Genomic DNA, 26,154 nt, shown 5'->3' on the forward strand with positions numbered 1-26,154 from the left:
GTTTCACAAACCTGATCTAAAGGCTCTATTGCTATAAAATTATTTTTACTTCCTAATAAGTGTAAAACAAAACAGCTGTATTGGAAGTGTATGGATGTTATATAAATTAGTATAATAAAGCTAATGGCAGTAACTAAACTTGCATTCATTATAAATCTATCATCCCAAGATCCAAAATCCTTTTGCACAAATGTGAGTATTTTGAAAACAGATATTTTAAACTTTCAGGATATATTTTATATGCATTCGGAGAAAAAAATGAAAGAAATGGTATTCATCACATGAAAGCAAACAAAATTCAATGAGCTATATTCTAAAAATGCTGGACATATGAAAAAAGGTGAGGCAAAGGGCAAAACTGAAGAATAAAATGAACCTGAACACAAGGAGAGCAACATGGATGAGCGGAAGATAAGGGATTAATGCACACGGCTGAGGAGAGAAGTCTGATCTCCAGCAAGGAGGAGATCACAGCATAGAATGGCAAGAGCAGTTGAAAGCTGAGACTTACATCTGCTTTTAGAGATTCAGGTTCTCAGGTATTTTTCTGTTGCTTAGCAGTTGCATCAGAAAACACATTAACATTTTATACAATAAGATTTAATATCATTAAGATATTTCTTTAAATTTTTATCATTTTTTCTCTAAGAGATTATAACTCCAAAATTTCTCCTTTCACTTTCTTCTGTCAAGCCCTCCTATATAGCCCTCCTCACTCTCTTCCAAATTCATGGCTTCTTTATTTCTTCATTAATTGTTATTATTTGCATATATATACATATATATATATATATATATTTATACACAAATATATTCCTAAGTATAATGTACTTAATCAGTATAATGTTACATCTATGAATGTTCTCAGCATGGACCATTTGATATTTGAGAATCAATTGCTGTGTTTCTCCCCCACGAATTCTATTTGCACTTTTCTGCATGCCTTAGTTGCCTGTAGATTTTTTTTTTCATAGGGTTAAGTAAGGAATCACGAGCTTTCTCCAATTAACTTAAGCATGGCTATTGATGTTGGTATTGCTCTGCTCATGTTTAGGCAGTTATGTTGGTCAGACCATATGTGTGAGCTTCTGACATGGCTAGAAGATGCAATCTCACAGCAAGCCACTGATTTTACATCTCTTTCGATACTCCTTCTTAAATAATCTTACCTCAATACCTTTCCTTTTAGTCACTAGAAAACAGGGTTATTCATATTTCTGCCCAATTTTGATAGTTTGAAATACTGATGGGTGATTTGAATCAACATTATTTTTTGTTTGCTTACCTTCTTTAAGGAGAGTATTCCTTCTCTGGTGTCTTTGTCTGTGGAGATAGAGAATATCCCCATCCCATCTCCATTAGTGATAGAATAAGTCATATCTGCATTTGAGCCTGTGTCAGCATCATTTGCCTTTATTTTTCCAACAGCTGAACCAACTTGAGCAGACTCAGGAACATACAGCTGATAGTGTTCTGGAAAAGATTTCATATTAAAGTCACTTACAATAGTTTTTATAGAGTAGATATCTCATAAGAAAACAATGACTAGTATCTCATCAACTTCATCAAATGGCATTGTATAAAATAAACTTATGGGCTTCTCTTAATCTGTTAAAATATTAGGTTTTTTCAATGTGACAGTATATTTAAAATAATTTGACTTTTAGAATATAAATTATTTCATTATTCCTACAAAACTAAAGAAAAAATAATATGTAATTTATTATATGGAATAAGTTTTGAATTAGTCAATCATAAGTTTAATCCCACTTTCTCTTCCCATTGGTGTGGAGTTCAAATATGCATTGATATGAATACAAGTATATGGATTTATTTGTGCATGTGTGTGAGAGAGTATATGCTTTAAATTTAACAAGGAAAAGGAAAAAAATGATACCAGAAAGCATAGGCTATCAATTTATGAATAATTTACTTACTAAAATGCATAAGCAATAGCAATGAAAATTATGAAATATAATTAGAAATTTTCAAATATTTCTAATTTTATCTGTAAATTTGTTGGCACTGTATAATGGTGAAAGGAAAATTTTATTTTCACAACTAAAAACATAGCTAGTAAGCCAGTTCAAGAATGGAAGTCCATACACATGGTGATGTAGAAGTTGTGTGGTGACTTCAATTTTGACTGATTATCCAAAGTGCACCTATAATTATCATTGCTCAGGATTTGGAAATAATACTTTAAGTGAACTGATGCTTTGCTGATATAAAAATTGAGTTGATGTTCCTATAATTATTTAATAATCATATGAATAATGATAACCAAACAACATAATTTATTACATATAAGGTTTGGAATGAAGATACAGCTTCATCTAGAAGGCATTTTTTCAAGGAGGGGAAGAAACTTTCTTTTGACTTGTGGATCATGGAGACCACAGATGCTGCTCAGCTTAGTTAGGTTCCTGCCGTTTCTATTGGTTACCCACCAGAACATAGACAATGAGAACCTATTGTTGAAGACGCATGCTGTTGGTATCATATAGAAAAATGAGATTGGAATCAAGCAGGAAATTTCACACCCAGGACCCATGAGTAGTCCCCACTGTCCAGGTTTTGTGGAGATTAGGATAACATACAGTTTCCTAGAGAAGAAAGGCACTGCACATATAACCCAGTTACAATCCCACTAAGTAGAATGCTAACCAGCCATATAATACGTGTCTGCTGTGAAATGGGAGTGTGCCTACTAAGGGAGAAGTTGAGTTTTCCCTAAATATGAGTCTCCATGGGACGGCATCCACACGTGGCACTGCAAACTCAATTAAAAGCCTATAACAGGGAGGACACCTAGAGGGAGCAACTGAATTTTATCATTTATCCAAATTGATGTATTTTCTAATCACATTCTGCATATAAAAAGTCATAGTCAATTACTATTCTTAGCCTTAGTCATAGAAACCTCGCTTTCCAGTGAAAAGTGGTGCCTGATAGAGGCTTATGGTTGTACTCAATTGGTGTTGAGAAAGAGTAAATTAAGTGCTCAATCTCAAACAAGACAATTATACCATGTTCACCTAGGCACAGTGAACATTATGTCAGAGAGGGTTAGAAAAATTAGGAGTCAGAATATAGGTAAAAGGACTGTGAAATACCCATCTTCAGGGCAGTACACAACCACTTCAACCAATCACAGATTCCTAGCATCTTCATTCAGATGCCAGTAATGGCTTGGATAAGAATGGTCTATCAATAATCAAGCATGAAGCCCTGAGGGACTTAGCTAGCTCTAGCCATTACTGAGAAACTATTTTTTGCTGATAGATTAAAGCAAGGGGAAAACTGCCTTCACTTTTGTTCTCCCAATGGTAACCACACCTGGCTCCAATGGATAATTACCACCCAAGGTGCCGCGCACCGAGCCCCCGTATCTGCGCTCTGTGCGCTAGAACCCAGTTCGCGAGCTTCGGGCAAGGGGCTGGAGGTTGAAAATACACACGCAGAGACAGACTGACACACAGACCTTTAAACACTGATACCAAAGCCCCCCTTGATTAGCACCATGTAGGCTTAAAAACACTGCAGTCAGTGGCCAACAGGTGAACATCCCATCCTCTGATCCTCTAAGCTAGGCACAGCTTTTGGTAACTTCAATTAGAAAGTTCTAGCAGGGAAGAGCAGCTGAAGGCCAGGACTTACTAGTCTCAACATCCAGCTGAAAACCAGGACTCATTCGTCCCAACACAAGGGTCGGACACATGACACCAAAACTAAACTGGTTACACTTCAAATTGTAATGTACCTAGAGAGAGATCCATGAGTAAGGATGAGTTCTTAGGACTGTGTGGAGAATTCTGAGAGAGCTGAAAATTAATCTACCACATGGCCCAAAATACATCACTCATTGTCATATGTCCTAAGAACTTGAAACCCAGTTCCATATTTTCTCTGTCATGTTTATTGCTGCACTGCTCAAAATAGGTAGAAAATAGAAAACACCTAAGTGTAATTCAGTCAATGAATTGCCAATGAAATGTGGAATATGTACACTATGAAATACTATTCATCTCTAAAGAAAATAGAAATCATAAACCTTAATTTATGTAAATACATGCAGCAAGGCATCGGTCCTATTGAGTAAGATTACACTGTCACATCTTCTCTCATCAGGGATCAGAAAAACAATATTTTTAACCTCCTAAATTAAAATTATAATTGCTAAAAAATACATGATATTCTAATAATTTTGGAAGACTTTCCAAGGATTTTAAAGGGAAATAAGTGTCTGTAATCAGTTCTCTGAGGTGAACATTTCCCTATGGTCCCATCCAAAGACATGAACTACTGCATACCTTAGGAAATGACTTATTCCATGTCTGAATACCACATTTAGGTGGACTTATTAATAAAGTAAGCCATACATTCCTTCTATCACACAAAAGTTATTTTTATGGTATTGTATAATCTGTTGAATATACAAGTATATATTGGTTCAAACATTCTTTATTTTTAAATCTGGAAAAACCATCCCTCCAATATATTCCTTTAAGATCAAGTTTGCTTTGTTTCTGTAGGGTCTTTTCTGTTTTAATATAAATTTTAGATATTTTTCTATTTCAGTGAGGAATGGTATACTTAATTTATTTCTTTAGATTTTTGATATTTTCATTGCAGAAGTTTTCCTCTCCTTGATTAGATTTATTCAAAGACATTCTATTATTGTTGATTTACTGTAGATGGGAGTTTATTCATGATCTTTTCTCAGGGTGTGTCATGCTGGTGTACAGAAAAAAATACTGATTCATAAGTTGATTTTGTGCCTTGCCACTTGGCCAAAACTGTCAATCTTTCTAAAAGTTTTATGGTGGAATATATTAAGGATATGAATAATATCTTCCACATGTGAGTGTATAATAGCTTCCAAAGATCAGTGGCAACCAACAGCCATCTAATTAGACTATGCCTGTATTGGAACCTAGTCAGTTTCTTTTGACTAGCATGTTCGTGAACTATAGAAAAGAATCTATTCTTATTAATTTGCTACACCAGAATATTACCTTTTTACATTCCAAATATTATACTTATTCTCATTGGTAATTTGTTGCTTTTATTTACATCAAACAGGAAGCTATAACTGTGAATGATGCCCGTATCACTTAATCAGGGAAGGCACAGCCTTACTTCACAGATATTTCATCTATGGGTCAGGAAACATCAGAGAAGATGGAAAGAAAGACTAGAAGTGAAAGAATACAAGGAAGCCTGGTATTTAACATCCTTTCCTAAAAATTGCTGAAAAATATACATGTGCAAACATATATACACATAAATGTCTGTATACAAATATATACATTTGTTCATACATATATATGTGTGTTTGTATGTGTTCATGTGTGTATATGTATATGCAATGAACATAACAAAACATTATGATGAGTCATACTTATAAAATAAAATTAAACTAAATACAATATCCATTAGAAATACTAAAGTTTCTTCCAAATGGAAAACAAATAAGGATAAAAAACAATTTATGAGTGAGTACATGTGATAATTGTCTTTCTGGGTCTGGGTTAACTCACTCAAAACAATGTTTTCTAGCTCCATCCATTTGCCTGTAAAATTCAAGATGTCATTGTTTTTTTTTTCTGCTGTGTATTACTTTATTGTGTTAATGTATCACATTTTCCTTATCCGTTCTTTGGTCAAGGGGCATTTAGGTGGTAAACATAAAGCAAAAAAAAAAAAAAAAAAAAAAAAAAAAAAAAAAAAAAAAAAAAAAAAAAAAAAAAAAAAAAAAAAAAAAAAAAAAAAAAAAAAAAAAAAAAAACAACCCACAATTCACAATCCCAGAGAACCAAGTCAACAATGAGGACTCTAAAAGAAACATACATGGATATAATCTACATGGGAAGTAGAAAAAGAAACGATTTCCTGAGTAAATTAGGATAATGGAGACGTTGGGAAAGGGTTCAAAGGGAGGGGAGAGGCAAAGAGCGGAGCAGAGAAAAATGTACAGCTCAGTAAAAATTAATTAAAAAATAAGGATAAAAGCTACAAAAACAAGGGATTCAGATGATAAGGATTAAATTCCTAAAGTGGAAGTAATATAACTATTTGTACTAAAATATTTGTTTTGCTGTGAATGAAGCTTAGACCTTCGGAGACATGTTGTGAGGCAACTACATGGGAGTTTCAAGCAATATGTATATATATATATATATATATATATATATATATATATATATATATATATAATGTATATATATATATACATTAACAAAACTCTTTCCCATTTTGGAATTCATTTGTTATATTGTACCATATTAGCACATTTTTTCTTTTGATGTCTTCAAATGCTTCCAGAATTTTAGCACGATAGCCAAACCAACCTCATTATTCCCCATTTTTGTTTCTGAATGGGCTATAATTTCATGCACCATATGAGATCTTTTCTCATGATTTCTTTGACTCCACAGTGAACTGGTAATACTTTTCTAAAGCACACTTCAGAAATACAGTCCTGATGCGTAATGAAAAGGTATTTAGCTCACTAGCCCCTGACCACTTTAATATATATGTCCCTTCCCCAGGCAGTGATAACTCTAATTGCTTTTATGTTGTCAAGAACTAGAAAGAAGAGAAAAAGTTCAACACAATGACTTTTAAATTGGAAGTATTAGGAAAAGGTTATAAATTATGTCTGCTCATTACATTTAAATAAAAGGGAGGAGATCTTTATCTTGAGCCAAAGCCCTGCATTAGAAACTATGAACACAGCAGAGTATTCCATTACTGAAATCTGTGTATAGATAATGTGGCTGCTAAGTTCACTGGAGAATTTAAAAAGCAGAGAAGTAGATTCATCTATTGAGAATACAGATAGCATAAAATATCTAGCTTAAATAACACTGATAAAAATATATTTACAAAATAAAGGGCAATAGACTGATGATGCACATACAAGTATAGTATTATAATGACTGGCACATAAGTAAGAAACTTGAATAGATTGTGACAACATTTTCTCACTGAACAATACATAACTTTAAAAGAGATTACATGGGAAAGTGCCTATGTGCATCACAATTTAACTACATAAAATATAAGAGAATACATTATAAAAGAAAATTCTGTTAAATCTAAATTAAAAGAAAAGCGTGTATAGGATAATATTGCAATCGGATGTTTCAAGTAAAGACAGGGTTTATTTACTATAAAATAGAATGATTACAAAAGTTTTATTTTCTTTCCACACAGATTAATGAAAAAGAAATTACTTGAGGTCCTAATTTAGAGTGATGTAAAGAAAGCATTTACATTAAAGTCATTTGCAATGGTCTGGTAGGAAATATCTTTGAGTTCTGTGAAGAAAGATGAAAATTACAAGTGTATAGACTAAAAATCTGGAAAGCTCTTACATGTTGGATCTATCTCACAACTAGGTACGCATCTGCATGACTTTCAATTATTGAGAGATTCTTGGACAACCTAGTGCTCTGTGAAAATGTAGCTTTATTATTGATCTTTTTTCCCAAGTAGGCTATGATGATATTCCACTATGTAAATAGCTATTTGATCATTATGTATCTATATATCAACAGAGTCTTGGCGATACAAAGTTATTCAACATTCAGCTTAACCTTCAGTTTTCATCAAAGTCAAAACAATTTTCTAGGCAAGACAGAATAAAAGATTCTGCTTACATACTGCCTTCATCTGAAACCTCTAAGTACATTTCTGAGTTTGACAGGGTCTAAATCATTTTAATCTGTTCAAAATGCTGAAGTGGACGAAAGCCACAGTATATTCAGATAGAGTAAAAATCTAATGCTTGCTTGTCAGAGAGAGAAATTACCCCCTTTTTATGAACTAATGATCTCACACCAACATTGTTATCTGACAAAATAAATTAAAACTGCATATGTCTCATATCTAGATTCATCTATATAAACCATATTATCCACATGTGACAAAATTTCATCATTATTTAAACATCTTTTAGAATCTTAACTGACTTATAAATGCAGTAGTTTTTAGATATAGAAATAAGGATAGAAAACGCAATTTTATTTTAAGTAGATGTTCATTCAGCCCCTATCATATATACCCTGAGTTTAGGGGCTATTTAGAACTTCAATGTTAAAATATTTTTGACAAAAAGATACTGAAATGTATGAGATGATAGGGAGGGTGATAGTAGGGGAAATGAAACTGGGTATGTTTAAAATACAGTAAGTGAAATCCTCAGAGAACTAATGAATATATTCCTATAAAAGTGCTCTAATGTAATACAAAGGACAGAAACTTTCATGTTACAAGCTGAAAAAGTTTATATTCAGTTACTCTGTCATGATCTTCCATTACTTAAAATTTTATTGTGTTAAATGACATAATGTTTATCCATATCAGTGCAATATGAGGTTTCAATACATTTACACCTTGCATAATATTCAAGTAAGAGAATTAATATGTCTATCACCTTAAAAATCTGCCATTGCATTTTTATTTTCAGAATATCTAAAGTCCTTTATGCTAACCTAAAACATTCAATATATTATTAAACCAAAGACAATGCTAAAACAAGAGAATAATGGCACTTATCAGCCAATACACAAAAAACTGATAAAGTAACAGCTGAGTATTCAATATTACAAGCAATATGCATTATGTGGGAAAAATAATATAATAGATACTTGAATATATTGTATTTTTAAAATTCTTTATTGAAGTTTAATTGTATGCATACTTTGTTTTAATGTGGATCCACTGTGCACTATGGCTTGCTTTTGAACATATTTCTCCATAGTGTAAAAGTCATGTAATCGATCCTGCTGCAATCTGATCTCTGGGACAGTATTTCAAGAGTTTTTTTTTTTATTTTCAGCATGTAGTTTATTTATAAGATTTAAAATAATGACATTTTAAACATTGGTTGTGGGAAAGAGTATTGAAATTCAACTAATTCTTTCACTCAACAACAATTTAAACATGGAAACTAGAACGAACATTTACTGTGGAAAACACAATTTAAACTAGAGACTTCCATGTAGTAGAGAAAATATATGCCTGTGGGAATAATCCTGAGATGGACAAGTGTGTTGAAATCCACCAAGAATTAACTATTTACAATTTCCTAATCCTGGAGTAGATTTTAGACAACTTGGAGCAGGAGAATTATAAAATTGTGTAAGCACATAAAATATCCAGATAAAGTAAAATTGGTGTTGCATTGTTTTATATTAAGAATAGGCATTGTCTCAGTGTTCTACCACGTATGGGATGGGCATCTCTTACTGACTTGCAAAGAGTCCCTGTTGGTCCACTATATTGTGTATTTTGATCACCATTTTAAATAGCCCTTGCAGGATGGATGTCTGTGACCACTCACAAGCAAAGTTGGTATGCAGACTGATGGTTATATGATTAAAATCTGACTGTAGTAGCTGCCATTTCAGAATCCCTCTACTGTATTTTATTCGCATCAATGGCACTCTGAGTTTTGCACAAGCCTAACTCCTTTCAACTTCACAGAATTAACATCTGCCTACCTCTGTACTGCCTTTTGCATTATGAATTATTTTTCAATCATTTATATTTTATTCTGAAATAAAACCTTATTAAACCAGTTTAACCACATTTACATTTGCGTGTGTTTGTGCGCGAATGCACGGACACACACAAGGAAATGTACATTTTATAACATGAATTATTTTTAAAATGTAGAGGCTTAATATAAATTTTTTTCATGGGTGAAACTCCTCTATTAAAATACACAATAAATATTTTCATGAATGTTTTACTATTACATACCTCCTTTTTAATAAGTAAGATATCATTACTTTTAAGACCACATAATTTTTACTATGACTTATGCCTTTAACACTATACTAGATGTGTCTCAGAATTACAAAGCCTTGGGTCAAGTGATATATTTACACATCACTCGTGAAAAGACACAAGCACAAAGGCAAACATGGGAATATTTTAATATTCTCCCTTCATAAAACAGTACATTCTATATTCAATCATTCCATTTGCTTTGCATAAATGAATAATAATTGATCAATGCAAGATGTAGAAAAAAGGTACGTACTCTGTGGGAACCGTGGTGGGTTGTCATTAACATCAGTCAAGGTTATATTGACAGTTGTGGATCCTGAAAGTCCGCCAACTTGCCCAGCCATGTCTTTGGCTTGAATGACCACTGAGTAATGCTCTCTGGCTTCTCTGTCCATGTTATGTAAAGCTGTTCTAATGACTCCTGGAATATAAAGTTTAAAAATCAATCAGTACAAATTTTACACTGAACAAGTAATATTTTTGAGAAACATGAACAGTGTTCTCAATATTGACTTTGAAAGAGCACAATTTTAAATGAGAGCATTTTTTTAGAAAAAAAAGTTACTAATATTGAAAAAGTGAGTCATTTACACATTTTTTGTATACACATATTTTAAAGCAGTCATTTTTCTCAAAAAAAGAAATCATTGACCATGTGCTGCCTGGGTTAGGTGGCTCCCCAAAGCAGCCTTCACAAGACACACACATTGACGTCACAGGACAACTTGTGAATATATGTTCACTCTTCCTACTATTTTGGATATGGGGAATAAAATCAGGCCTTTAGGATTGTGGCAGCCATATTTACTAATTGACTGATTTCACTGATGTTCCAGGCATTTATAAAAACATCCTAACAACCATATCTTAACCCTCTGACCTTTCTGACAAATACTAGCAATGTCTATCTAATTTACCTTAAAATAGTTTTCATTGTATTCGATTAGAAGTTTCCCAATAAGACTCCCTGGCTCTAGAATTACTAAACATTTATATACAATATCTTGATATGAGAGAATTAATTTTTATATCCAGGTTTCAAGTAAAAAGAAGATAAGTTATAATAGTAGAAAGAATTATTGAATCTATCCAGGGTTTACAATATAAGATATTATGATGCTTCTTTTTGCCTTTGGTCTAATTTGTTTTTTGCAACTGAATTGATTGAATTTATAGTGACTTATATTGGAAAGCCTTAGGCACCAGGAAAAATGATAGATATCACAATTTCATATACATCTTACAAATAATTAAGGACATTTGATAGAGGCTTTCTGGAAAGTAAACAGAGAAGAAATAATCACTATCAAAATAAATCTGACACTACAATAGTAAATGATATACCTAATTCGTGCATATGCAAAATCCCCTTTCATTTCTCTTACAAAGAACAGTGTTTCATCACATATGTAAATTACAAAAGTAGGAAATTAAATCATATAGGAATGTAGGAATTAACATTCATAGGATGTAGAGAACAAATTGGTAAATTATATATATATATATATATATATATATGGAACATAAGACATAAGTTAAGAATAATAAATAGGGTAATATGACCACATTAAGAAGAAAAAACATAATATAAATTGATGTGGGATTCCCCTCTGTATGCTGTGAATATGTTTTATTATCATTGGTTAATAAAGAAGCTGCCTCAGCCTATGGCAAGTGTGATCTCATTACAAACTGACCACTATCAGCAAACTTAGATGCATCTGACCTGGAGGACCTAAAGGTGGCTAATAGCTTTTCTTTTACTTTTGTACAGGATTACTTTGGGGTCAAATTCTATGTTCCTTACAATAAAAACTAGAGAGCAAAGTGCAGTTGAATCACATGTATTCCTCACTTCTACACCTCCACAGCTCTCCATGCAGTCCCTATCTCCCAGGGTAGGATCTTTATTACAAGCCTTATGGGCAGCTCATTACCATTTTACTTCCAGGATTATAGCAAGGATAACTTTTGGTTTTCTAGTTTCTATGAGTTCTGGAAGCATAAACACAGGTTTCTATTTGAAAAAGAATTTTTCTTACCCCAAATCTCTTTTTTTTCCTCTACTTGGTCATTCTTCCCTTCTGACAACATTGTAGTTTTTTCTTTGTTAACAGTTTCACATTTACAAATGTAACATAATTGAAATATATGGTAGTTTCTAATTTTGATTGTCTTCTTTATACTCAAGATTTTTCCTTATTTTTTATACCTTTAAGTTCCTTTGCTTTTAATATTTATTACCTATATGTAGCACATATTGTATATCAATAGCATATAAATACTTTACTATCTGGATATAGCACATATTAATTACATATCAAAACATATCTTGCTTACTGCTAGGTGTTGGTGATTATATATGAAACTTCTACAAACATCCATGCACAGATTTTTTTATGCTTCAACTTTTTAAAGTCACGTGTAAAAAACTAAAGAAGTGATTACTATATCATAAGGTACAAGCATATGTTTTATTAAAAATTGTAAATTTTTTAAAAAGGTGATTATAGTTTTTGAGATTCCTACCAGTAATAAGCATCTTGTTAATTACATTCTCACAATTTAGCAGCATTGTTGATATCAGTGCTCTTTATTCCAACTACTATTTGGGTAAGCATTATAATACAATATTTGTTCTAATTTACATTTCCTTATTGGCATATAATGCTAAGCATTTTTATTTGTCAATTTGCCACATGTATAATGCTTTGGATGAGAATCCTATTCAGGACTTTTGTCAGATTTTTAGCTAAGGTTTTCCATTGTTTTTCACTGTTATGTTTTTTATTAATTTGATAACAGTATTAGTCAAAATTCTGTTGAAAACACAGCAAATAGAATTGCTAGATAAGAATAGATAATAGAAGGGTAGATAGATGATAGACAGACAGACAGACAGACAGATAGATAGATAGATGATGGATGGATAGGTAGAAAGATAGACAAATAGGTGCATGCATATATATATGTATTAATTATGCAAATACATACAAAGATGAAAGATAATTTGGGAAACTGCTTCACATTTGTGGGAAATAGATGTTCTATAATCTACATATGCTCACTAGAAAAAAAAACAAATGAACTATTGGTGTAATTTAGGCCTATTCTGAATTAATATCCATGAAGAGAATTAATGGGAACCAATTCAGTTAGAGCAGCAATGTTTCAGCTCAAGTCCTCAGCTAGGGTGATGATGCATCTCTCCATCCTTCACTTATTACACTCTACAAGTGTTAACAGAGGTTTTTGTCCCACCAGGTCCCACAACCATTCAGGCCCAAGGAAACTCACAAGCCTACATTTATTATAAACTGGTTGGCCTATTAGCTCAGGCTTTCTTATTAACCAAACCTTACATCTTACATTAATGCATAATTTTTCTATGTGTTAGCCATGTGGCATGGTACCTTTATCAATGAGGCATTCTTATCTTGATTCCTCTGTGTCTGGGTGATGACTGTAGACTGAGTCTTTCCTCTTCCCAGAATTCTCATGTTCTGGTTGCACCACCTCTACTTTCTGTCTGAATACTGGCCAATCAGCATTTTATTAAACCAGTACAAATAACAAATCTTTACAGAGTATAAGACCATTGTCCTACAGCATGCAAGTTTCTAATGACTGGGTGACTGGCTCTTGTATTCACATAGGAATTTTGTTTGATCAAATCCACCAATTCAAATACTTATCTTTTCTGGAAACACTCCCTCCCAGAAACATTGTGGAATAACATTTACACAAACATCACACCATTTTATTACTCAATCAAGTTGATTGCACTTTCCTTAGATTTTGCAAATATTTTCCCACTGTCTGGCATGTCGTCTTCTCTTTCTTTTTAATTTCAAATGATTGTTAGAAGGCAAAAAAAAACCACCTTAGCTAATATTCAATTGTTGTGATTAAGACACTGTAACTAAAAGCATGCATAGAAGAAAAAGGTTGTTGGGAAAGCCTCAATGACACACTTCGTCCAACAAGACCAGACCTCCTAATTCTTCTAAATAGTTTCACCAACTGAGAAAATGATTATTTAAATTTATGAGCTTGAGTTGGACATGTGGTTATTTTAAAAGTTCATGTTCTACTATTTTGGGCTGAATTTATTTCCTGCATGCACCTTTCCTTGCAGCATCTCAAGCCTTTGGCATCTCCAGCATCCTACATTCTCCAACACAATACAGGATTCACTTTTACTCTTTCATTCATTGGCCTTTCCAGGCCTTCATGCAGGGAATCCCAGCCATGAGTCCAGATCCAGCAGCTTTTCTTAGCCATGGAGCAAGATCCCATAGCCTTTATACTATTGTATCCTTCATGACTCTTAAGCCAGAGACACATGTCTCATGTTAGTGTATTAAACTACCTGCCTGGGGTATAACTTGGCTCTCCCTGATTATATTTCTACAAGCTTTCCTTCGTTGCTTCATTTTCAGAACACAATTCATATTTTTCCTCTCTCAAGTTTCAGGACTAGCTAGGTAGGGATCTCACCATGAGGGCACCACTTCCTTTATTTTATTTCTTTTTATCTATTTCTGCACAAACTAAATTCCCCAGTACTCTTTTTCCTCCTCAAATGATACATTACATTTTGTAATTCCTTTTGCCCCATTTATTTGTTTTCATTGTGGACCTGCTTGAGATTGCTGACTAAAAAATACATAAAAGAGTTAATATTAGACAATCTTGAAATCTTCACTACCAACTAAATTGTTCTAAACTCTTTTAATTTAGCCTCAGGCAAAATTATTCTCTATTGACTATAAGTTCTCAATGTTGAAGCTTCATAGGTAGTTATTAACATTTTTTCTTGAATTTTGTTCATTGAATGTCTTTGAGCTAAAGCTCCATGGAAAATGGTATTCATATAAAAACATTTTTCCAAAGTGTTTCCTTGCATATTTAAAACATAAATTAAAAAAAAAACAAGAGAAAAATATAACAAAAATTTGACTCAATAGATATCACCATAGATGATTTCAAAATAAATATGCCAAATAGATAAGAAACACACAAACATAATCAAGTTGCTATTGAAGCTTTTCAGGTTCATGAAGCATTTATAGCAAGACCTTGTATATTTTTCTTCATGTATGTATGTTTCCTTTTGATCAATTTCTGCGAGTCTAACACATTTCCTCCAACACATTAGACATTGAAAGAAATAATCAGCTATTGACAAAAGAATAAAAATTAGCATTTGAGCATGTGTGAAACTTAAGCATTTTTATAGGACTAAAAACTTAAAAATGTGGCTTGACATTTAATTGTTCTAGAAAAATAGAGAGGGAATACTTTGGCAGATTAGAATATGACACAATAATTTTGAAAAAACCTCACATCACAGAAAACAAAAGCAAATCCTTACAAAACATATCCATTAATTTAGACTACAGAGCATAAAATTATATACACATGGAGTAAATATTTATAAATTATATGTCTCAAAGACAATATATGACAAATATGAAAATAAGCATTTTCAGGGTTAAAAAATAACTATATTATATTAAAGTAAAAATACCTCTTAGCATGTTCTAAAATAAGACTTAGAAAGATACAAGAAATGATCAATATTGCGGATCAACATAGGATTGTAAGTCAAAGGCACAATAATATTTCAATTCCCCTAATATGTTTTTTTTTTTTTGTTTTGTTTTGTTTTTGTTTTTTCGAGACAGGGTTTCCCTGTAGTTTCTAGAGCCAGTCCTGGAGCTAGCTCTTGTAGACCAGGCTGGCCTCGAACTCAGAGATCTGCCTGCCTCTGCCTCCCGAGTGCTGGGATTAAAGGCGTGAATTTCAATTTGAATAATCCAGGAGAAAGGGCAAAGAATTTCCTCATCACCAAAATGATAGATATTTCGCGTAACAAAACTGCATTATCCAATCTAATTATCATATAGTATGCATGTGTGGTAATAAAACATGGAACCGTATCAATATGTATAAATCTTATACTAATGTATTTGAACAAAGAGTAAAATCAATATTAGAAGTTACAAATTACGGTTTGGGAGATGTCGCTCTGGTTGTCAGTGATTGCTTTCAAAGAAGGAACATATAAGATAAATTTTCTGTACTACACATCAAGAACCTAGCATAGCTATACATGATTGTAAGAAAACTGTTGATAAATGGAGATGGGCACATCTTTCTGGACAGCATTCCTAGCTAAAACAGGAGTATAAGTAGAGACTGCTCATTCATTTTCCAGCTTCCCAGACCTGAATAATCACACAGAAACAACATTAATTACAACATTGTTTGGTCAATAGCTTAGGTGTGTTCCTAGCAAGCTAGCTCGTACATCTTTTTTTTTCATTTTTTTCCAGTTTATTTATTTTTTATTAAAAATTGCCATCTCCTCCCCTCCTCCTCCCCCTTCCCTCCCCTCCCCTCCACCCACACCCCCACTCCCTCCCTCTTGAGGCCAAACAGCCATCAGGGTTCTCTACACTATGTTGAGTCCAAGGTCCTCCCAACTCCCCCCAGGTCCAGGAAGGTGAGCAACCAAACTGACAAGGCTCACACAGAGCCCATCCATGTCATAGAGACCAAGCCCATCACCATTGTCCTTGGCTCCTCGGTCAGCCTCCACCATCAGCCACCCTCAGAGAGTCCGATTTGGTCGCATGTTCCATCAGTCCCATTCCAAGTGGACTTGGTGGTCTCCCATTAGTTCTGTCCTGCCGTCTCAGTGGGTGAACGCATCCCTCATGGTTCTGACTTTCTTTCTCATGATCTCTCTCCATCCGCTCCTCATCAGAATTTTGGGAGCTCAGTCCGGTGCTCCAATGTGGGGCTCTGTCTCTATCTCCATCCATCACCAGGTGAAGGTTAAGGCTCACAGTGAGCCCATCCATGCTGTAGAGTTCACATTCATTGCCGTTGTCCTTGGTTTCTCAGTCCTCCTCCACCGTCAGCCACATTCAGAGAGCCCGGTTTGGTCCCCTGTTCCATCAGTTCCATTCCAACTGGACTTGGTGGTCTCCCGTTAGATCTGTCCCACAGTCTCAATGGGTAAACGCTCTCCTCACGGTCCTGATTTCCTTGCTCATGATCTCCCTCCTTTTGCTCCTCATCGGGACCTTGGGAGCTCAGTCCGGTGCTCCTATGTGGGGCTCTGTCATTTTCTCCATCCAACATATAGTTATCCTCCTGGATACTGGAAGTAGACAAGATTGCCAGACAAAAATGGGAACATAGGGGTGGGGTGGGATGGGGGGAGGGGGGATGGGGCGAGAAAAGTGTGAAGTGGAGGATGGGAAGAGCTTGGGGGAATAGGATGGTTGGGATATAGGAAGGGTGGATATGGGAACAAGGAATTATATATCTTACTTAAGGGAGCCATTCTAGGGTTGGCAGAGGCTTGACTCTAGAGGGGTTCCCAGGTGTCCAGGAAGACGCCCCCAGCTAGGTCCTTGGGCAGCTGAGGAGAGGGTGCCAGAAATGTCCAGATCCTATTGCCATACTCATGAATATCTTGCATATCACCATAGAACCTTCACCTGGCATTGGATGGAGAAAATAGCTCGTACATCTTAAATCAACCCATTTTTGTTAATCTGTGTATCACCATAAGTCTGTGCCTATCAGTAAGGTTCCTGCAACTTTCCCCTTCGGCAGCTGCATGGTGTCTCACTGACTCTGCTTTCTTTCTCCCTGCATTCAGTTTAGCTTTTCTGCCTAGCTCTATTATGCTCTGCCATAGGCCAAAGCAGCTTCTTTACAAACCAGTGATAATAAAACACATTCACAGCATACAAGGGGAACCCCACATCACAGGAGCATCAGCTTCAGGGAGACATTGTCTCAAATAAAAAGGTGGAGAGAAATAAGTGTACTTGCCTACTTACTCTCCTCTAACTACACTTCCTAATCTTGAGTACAAGGCACGATATTCCACAAGAAGGTACTGTTAATTAATCTCGTGTATTTCACTGCTGTGTGGTGTCCTGCACTGTTCTTCATATGATCAAATATCGGTATACATGCCCCTTCCCATGTGTGAGAAATTCTCTTTTTCTTTCTGCCCTCCCTCCCCTTTTGGTCCCTCCCCCCCATCCTTCCCTCCCCCTCTCCCTTTCTGTTTCCTTTCACTTTCTCATTCCAACACAAATATACAAACACTAAAAGCAAAGCAAAAGAAAACAAAACAAAATTCAGCCAACTAAAATACAAACAAAAAAATCCCTAAAATGGGGTTTTCTTTGGTCTCCCTTAATCTCTCTGAGTCCGAAGATGACATCTAGGTGCCATTCACCTTCAGGATGGATTTTCCTCTTGCAATGAATTCTCTAAACTTCCCTAAAACAATGTAGCCCAGGGTGTGCTTTACTATATCCTAGGCAGCTCTCAACTCAAACACAATATAAACAAACTACAATGACAAGCTTTAATAATAAAGATATTAAATAGCCTTATTTTCAAACTTCTACTATTAGTATGCTGGGATATACACTATGGACATAAATTTTGCTGATAAGATAATCCAGGGATTATCATAGATGGACAAAATTAGGCAACATATTCAGAATTAAGGAGATAGGTATATATACTTAGATATATTTCACTCTAGAACTTCTTTACATTAATATGAACTCTCGGAGGCTTTGCTATATTTTGAAGTTCCATTTAATACTCACTGCACAGCTTGATTTTTGAATATAATTGTGATGTAGTAGTATTGAAAATTGTTTGCACTGGTTATTTCATTGCTATGTAAGTGTAGATATTTCTGTATATTTGGATTTTCTAACAAGTCATTTGGGCTTGCATAAGTTCTTGTCTCCAATGAAAGATGTATGCTGAGATCAATAAAGCAGTACCTTCTTGGGGAAATGAGTGTCAGGAACTAAGGACTTGGGAGTGTGGTTGGAGCAGATCAAGCAGGCAAGTGAGAAAGTATAAGTGAATGTTTGTGTACACACACATGCGTGCACACTCTTGCACGTACACATTGTTGTTGCTCAAGTGAATGTCAAGGTTGTCTAATCTACAAACTACTAGTCATTTTCCATAGCAGTGCTGCACTGGGACACAGGTGTGTCTAAAGTGACATTAGCAGATGTGATAGCCAAAATTCCCAGAGGATAATTGGTAGTACTTTGGCTTGTTATTTTTCTGCTGTATTATCATTTTAATTGATATAGAAAAAGCAAAAAAAAATCACATAAGACATTGATATTGTACACTTAAAAGGAAACCATGTTTTCACTTAAAGCTATTATTCATTGAGCAAAGATGTATTGACAATGATGTAGTCAGTTGAAAAGAAATTGAACCTTGCCTTCTGAAAGCAGGATGACAGGACTCACCCTTCGGTTTGAGAGTGATGGTGACAGAATTGCTCATGGTAATTTTGCAATAAAATTACTTTTATATCCCAGAACAGTAAGGACTCAAATTACCACCTGTTTTAAAAGAAAGAGAATGCCAAACCTGGAAATGAGAAAATTGTCCAAAGATAGGTTCGATTAAAAGTCGTGTTAGCTCTCATAACTAATTTCATAAGAAGTGGATAAATTTAGCATCTGGCCTCAGTTTCCACCTCAAGGCTTCCTATTCATTGTCAGTTAACCATGGAAATCCCTGAAGATTATCTGTGCTCATACCAAAATATGAAGTACTGAACCATATTGTGTTTTAGGGCCTCAATGCATCTTTGTTTCCCTTTTATTTGCTGCATGCTGATGAGATATAAAGATAGTATTTTAACTTCTGATGTTAAAATGCATAATTATAATACCTGGTGATATAAAACTCATTCACATATCCAGCAGTCTGATAGATTTTCTAAACAAATCAAGGCAGGTTATCTTAGATATATACTTAAGGATTGTACTATCAAATCACCTTAGTTTTATTTTCACATTTTTGCATACTGATGAGATAGATGTGCTTTTATTTATTTTATTTTTTCGATTATAACTACATCCTATACACACGTGTGCACAGATGTGTGTAACAACAATTAATGATAGAACAGTACTTATTACTTTGAAAGAAAAACAAATGGGTGTATGAAAAATTTAGACAGAGATAGGGAAAAAGGAAAATGATGTAATTACATATTACAATCTTACAAAAAAGAAGGAATGCTTTTCAAAACAGAGAGAAGAGGTGCTCAAAAAAAATGATACCACATAAACAATCCAGTTTGGAAAAGGAAACAGTGACTGAGAAAAGATGGCAACGGAAAATAACATTTGTTTGTGTGTACTCTTTAAGACTAAATACTGTTAAGAGTACAGTGGTTCTGAGTAGGCTTGTGTTCCTCTGGTCCAGCACTTTATTGATTATAGCATTCAATAGACACTCCATGCTCTACTTGAGTCTTACAAACAGCACTCTTCACATGAAGTTTACACTCATGGATAGGGAAAAACATTAAGAAAGATAATTAAGGACACTGTACAAAGTGAATGGAGTGGTATCAAACACTAAGGAGAAATAAAAGCATTGGCTTTGTGCACAGTTGTAAGGACGGTTAAGAGGCAGCCTATTTAGAGTGGTGCACTTATCTGTTGACTTACATGTTATGCTTCTAAAACCTGCAGGAACTTAGGCACTGTTTATAGGCAAATTATAAGAACATATGGGAAATTATTATGTCTTAAGAACTTACGTGTGATTTTTGTCTTTACCTAGTGCATTACTGTGATTTTACATTATCTGGGCTCTCAGGAAACAAGTTCACAGATGATTACAATGAAGGGAAATAAAATAGACTGCAGGGCAGTATCAGGTGTTGAACCTTTGCTGATGGAAGTGCTATGTGGCATAAAAGGAAAGGAATGGGATAAAGGATGATTTAAAATATTTTACCTTAGAAAAGATTGTAAGTGATATTTGTGGGGACATTTTATATACCAGTGCTTGTGGGTTGCATTGTATGTGTGTGTATGTGTGTATGTGTGTTTGTGTGATGCTGCAAAACTAGGTTTGAACATATTCTGTATCAGACATCTTAGTAATTCACAAGAGATATTCTGTAAGCTCATAGTATATCAGAGGATCAGTTAAACCACACTTTAAACCTATCATAAATAAAAGATTTAAAGCCTTTAACCTGATGACATTCACAAAGGAAGAAGTATATAAAGATGTTCAAATATTGAATCCTGGCCCAGGAGACAGAGACAAAAATGCACACCAAAGAACAGGGACAAAAGATGAAAAGCATGGAGGTGTGGCATGCTGGAAGCAAAGAAGTTTGCAGAGAATAGCAACTGTTCAAGTGCGTCAAATGCTGCTGCTAAGTCAAGTATGAGCCAGCCCGAGCAGGCTGTGGGATGAATAGATGGCACAGGCATAATAATGGGAAGTGTGGCAGCCTGACCTAAATTTTAACAGTGAATATGAGGTGAAAGAAATGTTACATGGGGTATTTTGAAGTGCATCTTTAAGGACAAGTAGACAGGGCAAGATGTCTGATTATAAGTGGATTGTGAAAAGGGCCATGATACTAATGGCCCTCCAGGACAAGCTTAAGGGCCCACATCAGTGGGGAGTCTCTTGAGAGAATGAGGAGTACCAGCTGAGGATCACTGAAGAGCGCTAGCTCCTGACTACGTTGACCTCGATGTACTTGAGGGTTATCTGTGAAAAAGAATGAAGAGTATTTGAACCCAAGGCACTCTCTAGAAAGGTCCTGGACTGAAAATGAAGATAATAATTACAATTTCAAAGAAAAAGAGGAAGTGGCTTTCATTCCTGTAACACTGAAGAATATGCCAATTATGACAATAAATGATCAAAATTGCTCTTGATTGAAATTTCATCCCTTGAATTATATGTATAAAAGGCTACAAAAGTTAGATTTTTAAGAAAAGTGCATGAGATAAAAAAAATTCGTCTGTCTGATCTAAATAAATATGAAAGGAAATTTTTATTTTCACTAAATTAAACATATGCATTTATTTATTAATATAAGTACTGAACTTATAAATTAGCTTAACCATCTCTAGGAAGGCAAATCAATTCAGAATATGCAAGAAGTCACTATCCTTAATTTCCATCAAGTAAATTTGGAGGATCCATAGCGTTTTAGAGTTTGTTTTTATACATTTGGAAAGACATACAGTATATTCCAGTAATAAAGATTAATTTTTTTATATTATCTCTGTGTGCATATGGCACTTTGATTTTGCAACTAGAAGGTTGATAGTTTTTGAGGTGTCCCTAAGTGCTGCAGAGTGAGAGTGGCCGCTCGCCCCCTCATGCACATTCCAAGGAATTTTGTCCCTCTCATACCAGCTGTTTTGTCCTTTCCTATGCAGAATTGACAGGAACTGAATCAGGCATTTCCAGCAGCCCTATACATCAAGCAGAACAAACACTGCACGAATGAAACAATGTACCACAAATGTTTGCAGGTCCTGATTCCCTGGGCATACCCGAGAATTCTTTGCAGAGAATTATTTAAGGTTTGAAGAATGATCTGTATTAGAAAACAAGAAAATAAATAACTAAAAAGGACTATGAAACAAAGCCAGAAATAGAAAGAAAATATTAACGCAGCAATGACTGAGAGAAAAGTAAATGAGGCATTGATTTCGGTTTCTGTGACTCTTGTTTTTCTATTAACATACACCTAAAAGTCACAATATTTTTTGTCAATTTAGCACATTTCATGTTTATTTTAGTACTATTCATTCTTGAGGTTCCAAAGTACCTATAAATATCTTTCTAATGATCAAGTGCCATTTCTCAGGGTTACTGACTAAGGTCTTACCAAGACAGTGCTTTGGCCTGAGCTTTTGCAATCTTTCCCTTCACAAATATTTCTAAAAGGAGTTAGCTAAAGAGATAACATCAAATGCAAATAGACAGGAGCCAGAAATCCAGGATGCTTCACCATATGGATTATTATGATGACTTATAACTGAGGAACGCTATTACATTTTCCACTGTCAATCAGAAGGAACACCACAATATCCTGTCACATGTTTTTTTTTTTTTTTTTCAGGTTTATACTTCATACCATTTGAGATTTAACAGAATCTCCGACTATCACATCTTCTTTCTGGGTAAGAGCATTCTATTCAGTAAAGACTGCAATTTAAGAATTCTAATTTTCGCTTCTTAGTATCTTTTTGTGTGTTCATGATAAAGTCATGGGACAAGTTATTTCTAAAATTCTAAAACTACTTTCAAAAATATATGGACCACGATAAGAATCTCTATATACCACACCAGTATTCAGAGTGTTGTGTACTGTAAAGAACGTATATTGAGACTGAGACCATTGTGTCGGAGTATACCTCAGCTTGACAAGTACGAGTGAGCACTGGATAGCATGGGTTTGAGCTCTTGCATCATGAAAGATAAGGCAAACTAAAATTAGTTCATAAGAATTGGAAGCAATGTATATAACAAGATAAAAGTAACGACAATCTAATAATTTTAAAAAATTATTCAGATATAGTATCTTCCAAATCTTGTGTGTGTGTGTGTGTGTGTGTGTGTGTGTGTGTGTGTGTGTGTGTGTGTGTGGCCTTGCAGGTAAAAACCAAGACCTTGCATTCTACCATTCAGCTATATTCCCAGACTCAAAATTTGTGTTTTTTATAAACCATTTAAAATTATGTGTTACCTTTATTCAAGCTTTTTGAAATATTTTTGACTCTTGTAATTCTGTTTTCATCATCAGTTGCCTGTTTTAGCAGCTGGGGGATCCCTTGGTCATGTAGTTATTTGACTATGCATCACACTCGCCAATATGGAAAAACCTATTAAGATGTTAAGGAACCACATTTTAACTTTTCTGCCTCTGTTGCCTCGCATGTTTTCTCCTCAACCATAAGCAGAAACATCCATAATGTGGGTTTATTTGGTTAATACAAGGTGATATTGATCAGTTCATAGACACTTTCAGAGAACTGAAGAGCACATGACAAACTCTCCATTGAGTTATAGTACACTCATAAGAGACTTTGTTACAATTTTGTTCAAAAATGAGCATGTTATTATTATTATTAATTTTTTTTTGGTTTTTCGAGACAGGGTTTCCCTGTAGTTTCTAGAGCCTGTCCTGGAACTAGCTCTTGTAGACCAGGCTGGCCTCGAACTCACAGAGATCCTCCTGCCTCTGCCTCCCGAGTGCTGGGATTAAAGGCGTGTGCCACCACCGCCCGGCTGAGCATGTTATTTTTAAAATGGCAATTAAATTTCTTTGTTTAGAAACAGAACTAAAAATACATCACAATTAAATGTCAGTAAAGGTTTGAAGATAGAGAAAGATTTAGGAATGCCTTGTGTTCTTCAGCGCCTTCCAAACAGGAGGCATTCCCCCCCAAAAAATACCACATTGAATGAGTAAACAATTACTATTTACCAAAATACTCAATATTAGCTAGAAAGGAAAGCAGAATTACTTGTACGATTTAGAGATTTGAGCCTTTAGCTTCCCTACACTTTTATTGTGATGACAGCAATGTTTTGACTGTCATGACAGATCCGGAGAGAAAGTAGGGGGTAGAGTATATCATTTTTCCTTATCTAGACCAACTAAAAGTCTTAAAATTTAAAGTTCAAAATTAAATTGAATAGCAGATACTCAGCTACTCAAGGGATCATATAAAAATCTATATAAGGGCCTTGAGGAATGATGTGCACAAAGTAAAGAGAATGACAAGTATAGAGTAAATTACAGTAATTATACTTTTTAAAGAACATGACTTAAGCAACATGGAAAATTTCAGATATTTGAATCTTTTCAGGAAAGTCAGGAAGGCTTAGGTACTTAAACGCATTTCTTCAAAAAGATCAAAAATATGCATGAAATGACACATCAGAAAACCACCTCTTTAACATCAAATTTAGATTAAAATCATGCTTCTGTGTAGTGCGTGCAAATGAAACGATATACATATATGGTCTTTCCCAGAGGTTAGATATACAGTTATCACTTATTCTGTTGTATTTATTTTCTGACAAATTTTCTATATCTTCATTTATATTAATGGATTTCCTCTGTCATCTTTCTCCTTTTCTTTCCTTTTTTTGATTTTATTGAGCTATATACTTTTCTCCGTTCCCCTCTCTTTCTCTCCTTTTCCCTTCAAATCTCTCCCATGGCCCCCATGCTCTCAATTTACTCAGGAGATCTTGCTTTTTCTACTTTCCATGTAGATTAGATCTATGAATGTCTCTCTTAGAGTCCTCATTGATGTCTAGGTTCTCTGAGATTGTGAATTGTAGGCTGGTTTTCTTTGCTTTGTGTTTAAAAATCACTTACGAGTGAGTGCATTGATAATTGTCTTTTGGGGGTTGGCTTACCTCACTCAGTATGATGTTTTCTAGATCCATCCATTTTCTTGCAAATTTCAAATTGTCATTTTTTTATGCTTTGTAGCACTCCATTGTGTAAATGTACCACATTTTCCTTATCTATTCTTTGGTGGAGAGGCATTTAGGTTGTTTCCAGGTTCTGGTTATGACAAACAATGCTGCTATTAACTAAGTTGAGCTCATGTCCTTGTGGTATGATTGAGCATTCTTTGGGTAAATACCCAAAAGTGGTATTGCTGGGTCTTGAGGAAGGTTGTTTTATAATTTTCTGAGAAATTGACATATCTATATCCAAAGGGCTGTAACAGCTTGCACTCCCACCAGCAATGTATGAGTGTTTCCACACTCCACACCCCACAACCTCTCCAGCATTAGTTGTCATCAGTGTTTTTGATCTTGGCCATTCTTACAGGTGAAGATTGCATCTCAGAGTTGTTTTGATTTGCATTTCTCTGATGACTAAGGATGCTGAGCTTTTCCTTAAGTGTCTTTTAGTCATTTTAGATTCCTCTGTTGAGAGTTCTTTGTTTAGGTCTATACTCCATTTTTTATTGGATTATTTGTTCTTTTGATGACAAACTTCTTGAGTTCTTTGTATATTTTGGAGATCAGACCTCTGTCTAATGTGGAGTTAGTGAAGATCTTTTACCATCCTGCGGACTGCCATTTTGTCTTGTTGACCGTGTCCTTTGCTTTACAGAAGAATTTCAGTTTCAAGAGGTCCCATTTATTAATTGTTTTCTCAATGTCTGTGCTTCTGTGGTTATATTTAGGCAATGGCTTCCTTTGCCAATGTGTTCAAGTGTACTTCCCACTTTCTCTTCTATGAGGTTCAGTGTGGCTGTCCTTATGTTAAGTTCTTTAATACATTTCAACTTGAGTTTTGTGCATGGTAATAGCTATGGATCTATTTTCATTCTTCTACATGTTGATATCCAGTTATTCCAGCAACTTTTGTTAAATAATGAACATAATTTTTGAAAACAGTAAATGTTAATGACTTAGTCTTTAGGGTTTTTTATTTATTTTTATGTCGGAATGAGTATT

At 34.6% G+C, this 26,154-nt stretch overlaps 1 protein-coding gene across 4 annotated transcripts in view; it reads right to left on the reverse strand.

The window, feature by feature from the left end:
* The window catches only part of Cdh18 (cadherin 18), a 241,324-nt gene that overhangs the window by 68,053 nt on the left and 147,117 nt on the right, over positions 1-26,154 (reverse strand). For 3 of the 4 annotated variants that reach the window (XM_038322753.1, XM_038322755.1, XM_038322754.1), the window contains exons 4-5: positions 10,058-10,225; positions 1,286-1,473 (exon numbers count right to left, since the gene is read on the reverse strand). In XM_038322753.1, the coding sequence (XP_038178681.1) occupies positions 1,286-1,473; positions 10,058-10,225 (356 nt within the window). Of the gene's footprint in view, positions 1-1,285; positions 1,474-8,952; positions 8,960-10,053; positions 10,226-26,154 lie in introns of all 4 variants that reach the window. The other variant, XM_038322756.1, reaches the window with a different exon arrangement.

This window comes from Arvicola amphibius, chromosome 3 (genome assembly GCF_903992535.2).
Source record: "Arvicola amphibius chromosome 3, mArvAmp1.2, whole genome shotgun sequence".
NCBI lineage: Eukaryota > Metazoa > Chordata > Mammalia > Rodentia > Cricetidae > Arvicola > Arvicola amphibius.